Source organism: Diadema antillarum, unplaced genomic scaffold (genome assembly GCF_040938485.1).
Source record: "Diadema antillarum isolate AM-2024a unplaced genomic scaffold, OU_Dant_1.0 seq00000720_RagTag, whole genome shotgun sequence".
Taxonomy (NCBI): Eukaryota; Metazoa; Echinodermata; class Echinoidea; order Diadematoida; family Diadematidae; genus Diadema; species Diadema antillarum.
The window spans coordinates 1,987,150-2,002,164 of record NW_027271624.1 but is presented as its reverse complement, the minus strand read 5'-3'; the positions used below and the strand labels follow the sequence as shown (position 1 = coordinate 2,002,164).

General features: G+C 38.5%; 1 protein-coding gene across 2 annotated transcripts in view; it reads right to left on the bottom strand.

Annotated features, from left to right (window-relative positions):
• LOC139738058 (cAMP-dependent protein kinase regulatory subunit-like) overlaps positions 1-15,015 on the bottom strand; it is a 77,035-nt gene that overhangs the window by 50,349 nt on the left and 11,671 nt on the right. Inside the window, exon 1 of one of the 2 annotated variants that reach the window (XM_071648720.1) lies at positions 1,417-2,165. The exons of the other annotated variant lie outside the window; for it this stretch is intronic. Within the exon in view, the coding sequence (XP_071504821.1) occupies positions 1,417-1,524 (108 nt within the window). The 5' untranslated portion in view covers positions 1,525-2,165. Of the gene's footprint in view, positions 1-1,416; positions 2,166-15,015 lie in introns of those variants that run through there. 2 annotated transcript variants of the gene reach the window in all.

The window sequence follows — 15,015 nt, the reverse complement described above, 5'->3', positions numbered from 1 at the left end:
AGAACTGATCACCAGTTGCTCGTAAGTCATTCGTAACTTTACGAACAGCTTTATGAAACAGGGCCCAGAGCTCATACCTCAATGAGCAAAAGCTATTACAGTCCAATAAACAATGGAATAAAACTAAGTAACCCTAATCCTAACCCTGCATCACGCTGTCCTGCTAGGGTGGACATTGGAAAGCATCAAAATTATACATACAGTGTATGTGAATGCACCCTTGACGTAGAATCAAAGTAGCTTTTCAATATCAGGGGGGGGGGGGGGAATAATGAATCAAAGAGATCTATGCTAATCAAACTTTTGTTCGAGAGATACAGACCTGCCTGTTCACAATGTAATTACAGGTGGGAATAGGGAGCTATTTCACACGTTTGCATATGAGTCATATGGGTAGATGAACTGAATGCAGCTCAGCATTTTTCATATCACTGAGGCCACCTTTACAGACAGGGATTGTGTACTCATGTGTGTGTGTGTGTGTGTGTGTGTGTGTGTGTGTGTGTGTGTGTGTGTGTGTGTGTGTATGTTGCAGCTGGTCAAAAAAAGCCCAGTATTAGAGCATGATACATGTACCTCCTTGTGTGCAATACAGTACATACTGTACAAGTAAAACTTTTCAAACAATCATCATTTCGCGCTTGGCCAAGGGAGATTAATTTCGCAGACGGTCACAACAATTGAGCAAAGCATCTCAAATATTTCACTGCTACCAAAGCCGTTCCAGGGTTTGGTACATTGTAGCTTATCCTACGGAAAATGGCAGCGTGTCCACATTACACATTACTTGCCTTGCTAAAGTGAAGAAAACTGCAGATAACAAAAAAGCAAAACAATTCAGCATTTTAACATTTGCACGCTTCATTTTTTTGGTGCTAGATTTGTTTTGTGCACAATGCATGAAAATGTCGACATTGCAAAAGTTTCCCCGTTTATAGGAGCTAATCAAAATTTCCTTAAACATACCTTCGTCATTTAATTGAACCAAGGATGGAGGATACAACTACTGTATAAGCTGTTATTTCCACGAACAGACATTTTTGCGAGATGCTGTTTTCTGTGAACTGACACTGACGCTATCGTAAATGCACTATTACCCTAGTGCATGAAGACATTTTCACGTGTTCTTAAATTAGCGACACAACTGTCATTCGCGAAATTTGCGAAAATTAAATCCTCATGAAATTAACAGCTTATACAGTAATGAATCAGAACAGAAAAAAAAAATCCAAGCAAAATCATGCATGAATAAATGAGCAGCATGACAACAATGATGAGGGATGTCATATTTTTCAACTATTTGAAGACTACACATCAAACACCCCAAAAGGTCCTTCTCTACGAATTCTCTCCCGATTCCGATGACGGCTCTTTGCAATTTATTCTCACACGCCACGAAATCCACCTGTGACTTACTGGCTCTGCACTGTCGGGCTCTGAACTCACCGCCTCAGGTGGCTCAGATGGCACCCCACCATTGGAAGTCTTTCTTCTTCGGTTTATGGCTGACTTTATGAAGCTCATCTTGGACGTTGCAACTGGGTTCGAAGTGCTTTCTTAAGAGAGCTCGCAATAAAAGTTGGCTAAGGGGCACTCCCTCCACTTAAATTTGATCAGTATGCTGCTCCAGGGATGATAGTAATATGTATGTTTATATATCTTTGCATAGAATCTTTACATAGATGCTGGTATTATGATTGTCAACAAGCAATGGCTGTCACGGCACACATGCATGTTTCCTGGCAGATTGGATTATCCACAAATTATATTCCCAGGGTGGCAAGCGAAGCAAGTTTTCCCCGACAAAAACTTTGCAGTCAAGACGCACTGCTGCACAACAACAGGACCGGTGCATATGGAAGCTACAAGCGTGGAATGTGGAAGAAATTGCGGAATGCATTTAGAGCAGAAATGCCCGTGACGGAGGAGGTGACTCAGATTTTTTTCCTCATGGCTGCACCATGCCTGTATGCGTTTTCAGTTTTTCTTCCCTCTTTTTCCGTTCCGTCCCGTCCCCAAGTTAAATACGGCAGCACAGATTGGCCTGATAGTCTAAATTGCGCCGTCCGACTGCAGCTACACGCAAGACTGCAGCTGGCAGGGGGTCGCGCGGCGAGCGGAGGGCTGCTGGGTTGTCGACATTATGCATGCGAGGCGCTGGCAGGGATTCGACTGCAAGAGCCAAGGGTAGGCGCCACGCACTCATCTCCACAACAGAGTAAACCCGCATATATCTCATCAGGCTAAACCCTGCCGGAGAGTGAATGCAGATCTGTACAAATCTTGTTCTTGTGTGTGTGTACGTGAGTGTGTGTGTGGGAGAGAAAGAACGAGAGAGACGTGAAGCTGTGTGCAAATGTGTGTGTGTGTGTTTGCATGTGTGTGTGAAAAAGGGTACACACATACATGCATGCAATAGTGAGAGAGAAAGAGAGGGGAAGAGGGAGAGATGGGAATGAGAGTGTTTCAGAGAAATGCAGCATGTGTGTATTTGTGATGTATACACTCAGCGTTCAGGGGCCCCAGAGCATGAACACATAGCGGCTTATCAGTGCACAAAAGCCTGAGAGATTGAGGACTTAAATTTTCTCAATAGGTTGAGCTTCTTTTTTTTTTCTGTCTCTTGCTTCCCTTGTATGTTCACTTTTTCTCTACACAAAATGTAGGTATTCTTTCTGCTTGCTATTGGGATTGGATTATCAGGCCAGAGCAATAACAATTTTCGTATTTTTTTCTTTCATTTTTCTTTCTTTTCATGGGGTTAGGGGTGGAAATGGATGTAAAGCACAGTCTGCCAATTTGTATTCGTTCTTAAAATGCTCATAATGATGAAGATGGCACAGCTAATGAGGGAAAGTCTGTCCATCTCACTGCAGTCCAGATCCCTCTTTGCCAAGGTTTTACCGAGTAAAGAAACCATATACACACACATACATACACACACACACATCACACACACACACACACACACACACACAGGGGTCACACTCACTCATTACACCAGAACATGGGCCATCCTAATGAGATGTATACTGGCTATCTGACCCGTTGCATCCGCCACCTGCATCCTACCCCCATTAGCAATTAAGGCCTTCTTTGTGTCGGTTAGATGATAGAGTGAGCCTGCAGAGCCCCCCCCCCCCCCCACCCTTCTATGCTTTCCCATTTTCCCCTCTATCTCCCACCGTGATTTTTATGATTCAGCTGAAAAAAAAACCAAACACAAGCGATCCCTCCACCCTCACTCTTTTAATGATGCCAGAGATTATTAGTCGGCAGTGTTTATATATTTTTTTTACCTGTAGCACTGGACTGCAACTGTCGGGATGTTCAGACAAAAAGAATTTACACCAAAACAGTATACATTTTGTATCTACACGATGGATGGATGGTGTCTGAATGCTGACTGACGAAACATTGTACAACGGAACAAGGGTTAGAGCATTGTTTTGCAACTAGAACCTCAATAACGAATCCCCTTTCTGTGTGTGTTTGAACATAGGGCAACCAAAGAACAATATACTGTAAAACGAGAAATGTTCGCGTGCATTTTAATTTCGCGAATTTCACGAGCGCCAAGATTCGCGAAATTAGAATGCACGCGAAATTTCTTATCCACACTATATGCATTGAACGCAAGAGGCAATTCGCGAAAATTTCTTGCCACGAAAAAGGCCGTCAGCTCCAATTCGCGAAAATTTCGTGTCGCGAATATATCATGTTTTACAGTAGGTGGGTGAGGCTTAACATGAGCACATTCATATTAAAGGTGACCTTACGTCTCACTTGACTTGCTCACGAAAGTCAAATTGTTACACTACATGGATAAGGGCCAGGCAGGGAATAGCGCCACCCATAAAAATATGCGTAGTAAGAAAACCGAGCATCTATCAATGTTTGATTGTTTGTTTGTTTGTTAATTTATTTTTTAGATTGGCCGAGATTGGTGTCTGAACAGTCCATAGGCTATATGATGAAAATGATGTTTCTTTATCAAGTTTACGTATTAACATTGTGTCTGAACAGCGGGTTGCGGTATCATTAGAATACGATTCTGGGAAATTATACCATTAAATCCTTACTGTGCTATGTACGCAAATTGACAGACATGCTGGAGGGCTTTCTACGCTGAGTAGCACAGAATCCGAGAAAGTAATTGCCAATTAATACAGATTACCTAATCTTCCCACAGAAATTGTAATCCCTACAGATTGTGTCACCACAGCCTTTCTGTTGGACTGAGGTACATAACTAAGAGTGGGCTTGATAATTTCTAACTAGGTCAGGTTTGGCTATAATAATGGATGCTGATAAAAATGCTTGGCAAGTTTAAAAGCATAGTGCCTTCCTCCTGTGCAAGACATGTATCTCAGAGTCTGCTTTATTAAACACATGTAAGTGCAATAAGTTTGCATGTACAATAATATGTAGTTGGCAAATTGGGACTTGTATTCAAGACTATTCATCTTGTGGTTGAATTGAGGTCATGAACCACAGTATGAATAAATGAGTAGTAAATGTTATCCTCTATTACAAGACAAGCTACAATTCAGTGTAGTAATTTTCCAACTTGGAGGGCAATGTCCAGTGCATTAGTGTTTAATATAGGAGGCAATATTTTCCCTTCCTGTTCCCTTGTGAATATACACAGAATCAGTCAACTTGCAAAATTAGCGATAATAAAAACATTACAAAAAATCTGTGTATATGAAGGAATATTCTGCAGATGACACTGTGTATTAAATTACGCCATATATTTAGCGAGTCTAAATTTTTCGGAAATCGGGACTTCCCAAGAATTTCGCGAGTGGTTAAATTCGGGATCGTGGAGTATTATCCTGAACGGAGAAATGCATATGTGTGCATCGCCACATTCATATTGGGATCAGAGACATTATTTTCGCGTGTCTTTAATTTTGTGAATAGCACCTGACTTGCGAAATTCTCGAAAATAAAAACCTCGCGAAATATTTGGCGTATACAGTAATTATGTCACATTTACATTCAGTCTATGTACAGTTAGGCACATGTATGCTAGTACATGTAGCTGGTGAATGTGCAACTCAATTCCTTTTAGCCTGTCTTGTGACTGATACATAATTTCAAAGGCTTTTCTGCATTCTAAGATTACAGAACCTTGGCCAAAGGGTACAATTACATTCGTATTGGATGGCCATATTGTATGAATGCTAGGCCTACTGTACATATTACATGGCTACCCCATGGGATATACGCGATGTAAAACCACAAGGGGCAAGTTGCTGATACCAGACTTGACAAAATTTCTTGCAAATGTGGAGTACCAGTACTACATCCAGTGACACAAACATGCCACATACATACACTGTATACACACACTATACCTACAAACAAAACAGGCCAGTACTCAGCATGCTCAGAAACAATATGAATGCACATTCTTGGCAAGAGACCAGTAAATGGGTTTTTCTGGGTTGATGTGCACAGCAAAAAAATCCCAGTCCTAGAATTTTCCAATCCCAGATATTTAAAGGCACAGTTTACCACTGGGAGCAGTGATTTGAAAAATGCTTGAGATATCACATTTGATGCTAATGTATACTTGTAAGTCAGTTGTATCACAAATCATCCTACCATACAAATTTTGCAATAAAGCCTAAAATATTATAAGGAGATATCATTATTTTTCTCACTAAACCATAACTGTAGACGGTTTAGTCTAGAATCAATTTTATTGTAACTATTGTTCACATTTTGTATATTTAACAATACTTAACATTGGTTTTACTGATTAACTTTTTTACACTGGTTGTTTCTATCCCTAACTCACACTTTAAAACCATTTTGAAGCAATAAAGCTTGGTTTTTGTTTCATCTGCAAATGGTAAATTATGCCTTTAATGCCATGGTGATTAAAATCTTAAAGGGATAGTACAGTATTGGTGGAGATGAGAATTGGGCTTCTAACTTTTTGCGAGATACCAAGAAAACACTTATGATATAGTACAGAGCATACCATTTTAAGAGGAATTAAAAGTTTATTTGATGAAAATCGGGTTTGGAATGACTGAAACATCCAAAAACAAAGTAAAACAAAGCAATCGTAATAAAGTGTGGGTCCCACACTTTATTAGAATCGCTCTTTTTTGGATATTTCAGCCATTTCAAAACCAATTTTCATCAAATAAACGTTGAATTCCTCAAAGAATTACATATGCCCTTTCATATTTCATAAGAGGTGTTTCATTATCTCACCAAAAAATGTTAGAAACCTGAAATTAGGTCTCAACCAAAACTGTACGATCCCTTTAATTCAATAGCAGCCTAGGTCTGAATATGCACTCAGACTAATGTGTGGTAAAAGTCAATGTCCTTTTTAGTAGCACCTACTCAACAGCATACTAGTAATTGCTAATCATTGATTTTTAAGCATAACGTCCACATCAGATTATCTTTATGTTTTTGGTCACCACTGCATTCATACTGCACATTAGCATTTTTTTTTTTAAATGCACCACAGCATTTTCGGAATCGTCCATTCAATATGGTGCTTGCAACTGTTGCTGGATGAGACGTGATAACATTGGTACCCTACAAATTCACAACAGGTAAAAACTGGTGATTTTTAAGAAATCTACAGGATAGTGCTTTAATATAAACCACATACTGTAAAACGAGGAATGTTTGCATGCATTTTAATTTCGCGAATTTCGCGAGCCCCAAGATTTGCAAAATTAAAATGCATGCGGAATTTCTTGTTTACACTATACGCATCGAATGCCAGTGGCAATTCGTGAAAATTTCATGCCACGAATATATCAAGTTTTACAGTAAGTGAAATGTATGCACTTTGACCAAAAAACTCGCAAAGTATCATAAAGCACTCTTTAATCAACCACAAAAACATGGCTTATAAACTATGTACGAGTAGATTCATACAAATTAACTTGTTGTTTTTTATGAATGACCCACTTGTATTGTTCGGGCAGTCCTTTGTCTATGTTTTTTTTTTCCTCTCCTTTTTTGCATTTTATATCATCATATCAGTAGACCGCTAAATAAATGAAACAAATTCATAGAAATTGAATTCAAGACAACATATTTTTTCCCATTTTAGTAAAAACAAAAGTGTAACAAACATACTGAAGACTGTAATAGGGGATGTGTAGGGATGAAATGCATAAAATATGTTTAATCTGCAATGTGCCATGCACAGTAAGTGGAAATAATGCTTGTAAAATACAGTGTATAATGTACGCTGGATTAATATCATACTAGTGCACAAGTCTTTTGTGTGTATAATTTACTGATTAGATGGCAGAAATTATCTAACCCCTGAACTGTACATTATGTCAAACTTAGAAAGCTTGGAAAGCTGTGAAGAATCTCAGGACAAACTAATATCTTTTTGGATATTTTCTGCAACAGCTGACAATTTCTGGCCATGTAAAATTTGCATTCATTTGGAGAGCAAATTACATTGTTTCGGTGTAGATCGCATAAATTTATTACCTGTAAACAATGGTCGATTTAATGCGAACACATCACATTGTGATATGCAGTGCACACTCTGATTGTCGTCTCACTATAGGAGATGAGTTTCATTATATTTTTGTTTACCCTTATTTCCAAAGGGAGAGACGTTTGTATCTGCCCCAAAAGTTAACCAAAATTAGGTTTCCAAGTGCTTTGCACATGACAGAGCTTTTTGATACTAGAAGTACCTCTCAGTTGAAAAACTTAGCAAGATTTACTTTGTCTTATCATGTCCAGGTTTCTAAAAACACTGAAAAAGATAATCGCACAAGCACCAGTACAAAAAGAGTTGGTCCTACACAGACACGTAGCGGTAGGTTAGTGAAGCAACCTTCTTTGTTAAATTTGTAATATTCTGTTATTTACATGTAGACTGTCTGTGTATCTTATTTTACTCATGTTTGTATTCTCATATATATAATACACTATATTATCTTGTATATCTTTTGTGTTGTTATGTGTAATCTACAAGTATTGTATTCACTGGTTTGTCATATTGTTATTTATATTCTTTGTTTGTACTCTCATACCCTGAGAAGGGGTCGAAAGAGTCAATAAAATTCACTAAATTCACTAATGTATACCTGGCAAGTGGAAGCACCATTATCATGACAGAACTTTGTAGATTTTGTGTTGGCACACACATATCAAGTTTAGAAATTGGTACCATTTGCAGGACTCCTAACTTTTAGTGGAAAAAAAAAGAAAAGAAAACAACAATTGTGTACATTTGTTAATTGCCACACACCTGTCAGTTCACAATCCACTTGCTCCTCATTGATTGTACAGAGAGGAAACTGACATGTAGCATGAACAGATAGTCCCTTTCATGGAGGTGGCTACACCCCTGCTGAAAGAGCCTGTCCATGATCCAACACCAGTGGGCGCTGTTGCCTGAAATCAGAATCCCTGCAACATGGCACATTGAGCACTGCATGCCCTGCATGCCACATGCAGGGCTTTTGATGCAGTACGAATAAGTGCGTAGTCATTGATACGTTGCAGTGCAGTCATGGACTGATGAATTCTTCTAATGGTATTGCATATCTGGAATGGCAGTGGAGGGATGTGCCGAGCAAAATCAAGCTGTAATGTCAGCTTATATACTGCAGATTATAAATTTGATAAATCCAGAGCTACATAGTACATTTTGTGTGTGTGTTTTTATAAATTTCTTTTCTTATTTTGAAATACTTAGTACGGAATTCTTGAAATCAAATGACAAGTGAGGTGAATGTTTGTGCTAGGGTACAAATTACTACTCACTGGTCAGTGCTCACACAACATACAGAATTTATGTGTCTTTATGTATCTATAAAAGTACATGACAAAATATGCACACAGCTGTATGTGGATATTATGATATAAATAGATGCAATCTGTTACTATTTACTGAAACCCTATACAGCGTATGTCCATATTGAATTTGAGTCACTGCCAATATTCAAAACACCTTTGTAGAACCCTGTCACAGATGCACTGTACTGTTGGATAGCTCAGTAGTATGGTCGCTCCCAGTTGTCTTGTAGATACAATGTAATAAATCTCACATCTTCGTCCGCAGAAGTGTGATGCAACACAATCAGTTCCTGCATATTGTTATTTTTTTATACTATACATAATTCTTTTTCTCCATTTGAATTTGGTGTACTAGTAAATAGAGTTTTTTTTATACAGGTTTATAATTTGACTTATTTGCGGCCTGTAAAGTCATGGGTCATTACTGAAATGCTGCAATGTGCTGGTCTCACAATACGGAAAGAAATCTTCAAAAATACATTGTAAATGTACCCCTGGATGAAAGACATGACCTGGGTTGGTTTGTTGGCAAGCTCTACTGCATGAGGAGCTTCTTCCCCAACTCATCCCAGAAAAATATGTAAGAACATTGTTCCTGCGCTGGTTTGGTGAGAGAGATGCAACCCATACCCAATCCAACTTTGCTATTGAGAGCCATCCCACAATGCATCTAAAACAGGGCTGGCCGGGAAGCATTACATTGCATATTGGTGATACCCCAAATTCATTAAGCCTCAGTAGACAGCAGCAATGACACCAGTATATATTATTATGACTAAATTCTGTCACTAAATTTTCAAATTCTTGTAGAACAATAAAGAATCAGGACGACAGGAAATAATGTTCTTCTCCTACAGCAAAATAAATCACAGCTGAACCAAGGAGTTATCAGACACATGTCTGATACATGTAACTCCTTGGCTGAACTTTATACAGCTACAAAATAGCATTATAGGCATGTACATCTTTCATTTTACAAGAATTCTAAAATACTTTTGCAAACTAAAACTTGCAAGACAACTGTGCAGCTGAATTCAGGGGTCGCACTTAACTTTTTTTTAAACTACAGTTGTAGCCAGGCGGACTACTTAGAATCAATTTTGACACTGAAGCAATATTTTGGCTAGCCAGACGGACTAGTCACTTCAGAATTTTATGATTTTTAGGTAGTCCGACATGATTTTGGGTGGCCAATGGCCAGCGGACCATCGCCAATTTCGAACCCTGCTGATAGAATTAACAATGAAGAACCAGAGTGATGTACAGTAAAATCAAGTACTATACTGAGTATTTGCATATTTTTTGACATGTCCAGCAAATGTGTGATGTCTTTGGAGTGTTTTCTTCTACATGTATACATGTACTGATTTTGCAGAAGTCTAGCGCATATATTCAGGGGTGGATCCAGGAATTCCGTAAAGGGGAGGCACCTTTACAAAATTAAAGGGGGGCGCACTCCTGCTCCCCCTTTTTTTTATTTCTTTTGTTTAACAAACAATAAAAGGGGGCGCACGCCCATTGCTGTATATTTGTGATGTACAAAAGCTCAGTGTCTCACAGGACTTAAAAATATTGCACATCACAGACTGCATCATCCGCTGACTTTTTATCTCCTATATACATTGTACATACTGTACATTGTACAATGTTGTATGAAAGAGTATAATATAAGCTGCCCACCCCCCCCCCACACTCACACACAAATAAAAAAAAAAAAAAAAACAGAGCTAATGCCTCTCACTCGATGGATGAACATGAATTTTCCTACATCCATTCAGGAATAACAATATCCAGTTACACCCTCCAATTTCCTGGCGAGACGGCTATACAAAAATACCTGCAGCAGTCAGCCATGGTGGCTCTTCATATGAAATACATGTATGCCTCCTCATGCATTTTACACACACACACACACACACACACACACATACACACACACACACACACACACACTCATACACACACATGAATGTAATTCAATTTAAATCACAGCAAAAAAAAAAAAATAAAATTGTTATAAGCATTCAGTGGTGTCAGTGCAGTGCATCTGATGGCATGTCTGTGGCATGCTGAGGCCCTGGCAGCAGGATGATATATCCATTACCATTGGGACATGCTCGCTAGCACCGCAAACCAATTTCACGTGTACCGGCATGCTGTTTGCTTGTACACACAATCTAGGCTAGAGGACTGTATCCCTCAGGCATTTTGTAAATGTACGGAGATAGCTATCCCATGCAAGCTTGAAAGAAGGCCACAATCCATGCACAGAAAAGATCAACATTACTTTTCTACTCTATATCTTTCCTACATTTCTTTTCTGCAACCCTTTGTGTATTCTGTATGCTTTTTACTTTACACTTTTGTACCAGCATGTACACTGTATCACTGCACTCAAAGGTGTATTTAAGAATAACTAGCAATAATCAACTATTTCCTCAAAAGTGGAGCCATGACATTATGTTTTCAGCTGGATAGTGTTGTACATACAAGCTGTACATGTACACTTGTAGCTGCAGCTCTTTGACTGTGCGTCTCCACAGCGCAAGTCTACATTGTACATTGTACACTGTGTACATGTACATATGTAACATTGCTTTTTAATGTTACAGATTTACATTTATAGAATATAACACACCAGTAATGTGACTAACATTAAACATTAATATTACCGGGTACTTCACGATAAATCAATCATGTCTGTTTATTCTTATTTCTGTTTTGTTTTTACGAAAAATGGTCTACAGTGTAAGTGGTATGCTTGTCCGCGATTTTATCAATCTGCAGTGTAAAACTGTGCTACACTGAAAGCATTTTATAATTTAGTGATACATCCAATTAGCATGATGAGCTAAAATTAAGAGGGCATTGTAAAGGGCTATGATGACATAACAAAGAGCTTGACCTACTGTAGGCTTACTTCTTTGAAGTATACATGAATGCACTCCTTCTAACCTAGAAATGATATCACACCCTGTCAAAATCACATTCAACATTTTTGTATTACACATCCAGATGACCAAATTTGATTCAATGAAAGTGGAAAAAACAGTCATACATTTTGCAAACCGGCACATTTTGTAAGACAATTTCCACAGTGGCTAATTCATGATCAAGGAAGGAAGGAGATACGAGGGGGGAAAGAAGTTGCTGAATTCCCACTTCAAATAAAACAATACATATAAAGTGTTACTGGAGGCAATATTGGTCAACTCACTGTGTATTCCCCATTTAAAACCACCACAAAATGAAGCATGTACGTGTACATTGTATATACATAGTTACACTAAACAGTAACTGTTTTTTATTCTGAACTTTACGACTTGTCTTCGCATTTTGTATTTCCGCTTGGCAACGATGGATCCAGGCATGTCAAAAGTTCATTATATGTGATTGCTATCATGAACCATGGGCAATCATGATTGTGTGTGCCTCATACACAGTACAGCGTAAGCTGCAAATACGCTTTTTTTTTTCCTCTCTCCAGTTTCTCCCTCCCTGATGAACATTGTGACATGATTGCAAATTACAATCAACAAAACGTCACCACATGACAACACAAAATACCTTTAGAACCAGGGTACATACTACAGTAGATTCTTCTCAACATTGGTCTCTACATACGATGTATGCGTACACTTATCCTTTGTTTTTCTTCATTGTGGAGGCGAGTTGCTTTGAATACACTGTTGTACATATGCATATTATGTACAGTACATTGTAGGCCCTACTTTATGACTTGATCTGTACACGTGTACATTTCAATGTAATGGTATACTATAATCTCAAAACTTCAAATATATCTACACATGATACAAAGATGCGTTACAAATTCTGGTAAATTGTATACTTTGGAGATTTCCTCAAAGCCAAATCTTATTTGAGAATTACATAACAATGGTCTTCATAATTTTCCGGTAAAAATCGGACTCCTACATTTATATTTAATAACTAGCAGTACGTGTGGAAAAATATCAAACTTATGTGCTGTCAATACAAGTTCTTCATGGCTTGCCAGATTTAACTTTTAAAAAGGCTATAGATTATTTTTTCTACAGGAATCCTCAAGTGTGTCAAATCAAAATTCTATGTTTTCAAAACTACTACAATGTAGAAAAAACAGAGGATTTTGTGGGCTGTCTCAGCAATCACTTGTCTGTGCAATACGCTGCTTAATGCAACATGCAATCAAGGAGTAATGCCTTGACGCAATGCATCAGCAACGAAGTACAGGCCTGTATGTCAAAAACTGTAGGTGATACTGCAGTACAGGATTTTAAATGCAATGTGGAGGTGAACATTGTGATTATCTTGCTTTTGCAAAATTTATGATTCTTTGATTATGCATTACTCAACTATGGTTTGCATACAATGTAGACATCTCCTACATGTAGAGGTTGCTGATATTTTGGTTTCTATTTTAGTAGTTTCTCTGCTGGAATTCGTTTTAAAGGGCATCCAAAACGTGCACGAGCTCTATGTACTCATTGTATGTGCACGTACAAAGGGTGGTATTGGTTACCATGCACACCTCACGGCTGTGGTGATTCCATGCATAATGCGTGTATTCATCAAGAGTGCTTTTATCACGTGTGCCATCACGTTTGAAACTACCTGCATGTACACGCACAAGCTGTTGTCACTGCAAGAAATGCATGCCCATCTACTCTAACACTGTAACATAATTCTTCCATGCTTGTGCATTATATGGAGTCTGTAACAACTCACTACCTACACTGTAAATAATACAATGAATGTTTTGCAAAATCTCAGCAGAGTAGGACACTGTAGTGCATTTGAAATGCAGTAACATTATCTGCACACATAAAATTGTCCTACACATTTGCTGCCTACAGAGACATCGTCTCAATAGTAGACAGTGTGAAAGCCACTGCAATGCTAGACTTGACACAGTTTGCATTTTCAGGTGAAAAGACTATCACTACTTCCTTCCATTTCAGGAGGAGCTATATTTACTGTTTTGCATTATAAGCATCACTACTTGTTCGAAATGAAACATTTTAAATTAGAAATGTCGCTATGGCAACTGGTATGCCTCCGCCATAATTCATGGTTCTCTGAATAGGTCTATAGCACAATGTCTTGACAATGTGTGATGACAGTTTCACATAACTGTCAAAATACAATGTATTAAAATGACAGGTTTGTCACAAATGCATTGAGTGTTCACTTTCCTTGAACTACGGATGAATGGCTATACTGTCTAAGAGTGCAGGTATTTGGGGATTTGAGGATTTGTACCCAACTTTTGACCTTTTTATACCGGTAAATTTAAAGAAGAAGTGAAATTTAGCAATTTCACTTGACCTTTGACCTTTTGGCAAGAACCTTCCAAGAGAATCTGTATTGGGTAGTACATGCATACATGTATATACTAAGTTTCAAGAAAAAAAAATCCTGCAGACATTGCATATGTATATATATATAGATAAGAGAGAAATGACATTTTGATGAGTTGACCTTGACCTTTGACCCCTGACCGTTGACCCATGACCCCTAAATCCCCGACATGATCACTGCCAGTCAGTACATGCATAACTACAATGTAAGTTCCATGAAGATACCCTTGAAATATTTGAGATATATATGGAAAAAAAAGTAAAATTGTAACATTTTCACTTGACCGTTGACCTTTGACCTTTGACCCCATGACCCAAAGCTCTCCCTGGGGAATCTTTATTTGGTACTTCATGTATAATTGTATACACCAAGTTTCAAGAAAACATCTCTAGGCATTGTATAGATATGTACAGGGGAAATAGTGAAATTGTGAGCATTTGACCTTGACCTTTGACCTTGAGCATGTGCACCCAAGAGTTGATACTAGGCACAACTTCGCCCACTCATACATATACATGCCAAGTTTCATTAGGATACCTCTAACAGTTTTTTAGATACGCTGTCCACAAAATTGATTACGGATGGAAGGACGGACGGACGCTACGACAGAAGGATGGGATGACGGACGGACGGACAGACTGATGGACAGACGGACAACCCAAAAACACAATGCCTCCGGCGACACTTCGTGGCGGAGGCATAACAAACATGAGGGACAACATTATCAAGGCTTCTGCCACAGCACCTCATACAAAGTACTTGAACTGTACCTAAAAATATCACATTTTTCACACTGCAATACCTACAATGAAAGATGTAATGCTCGCTAATGGACAGCTT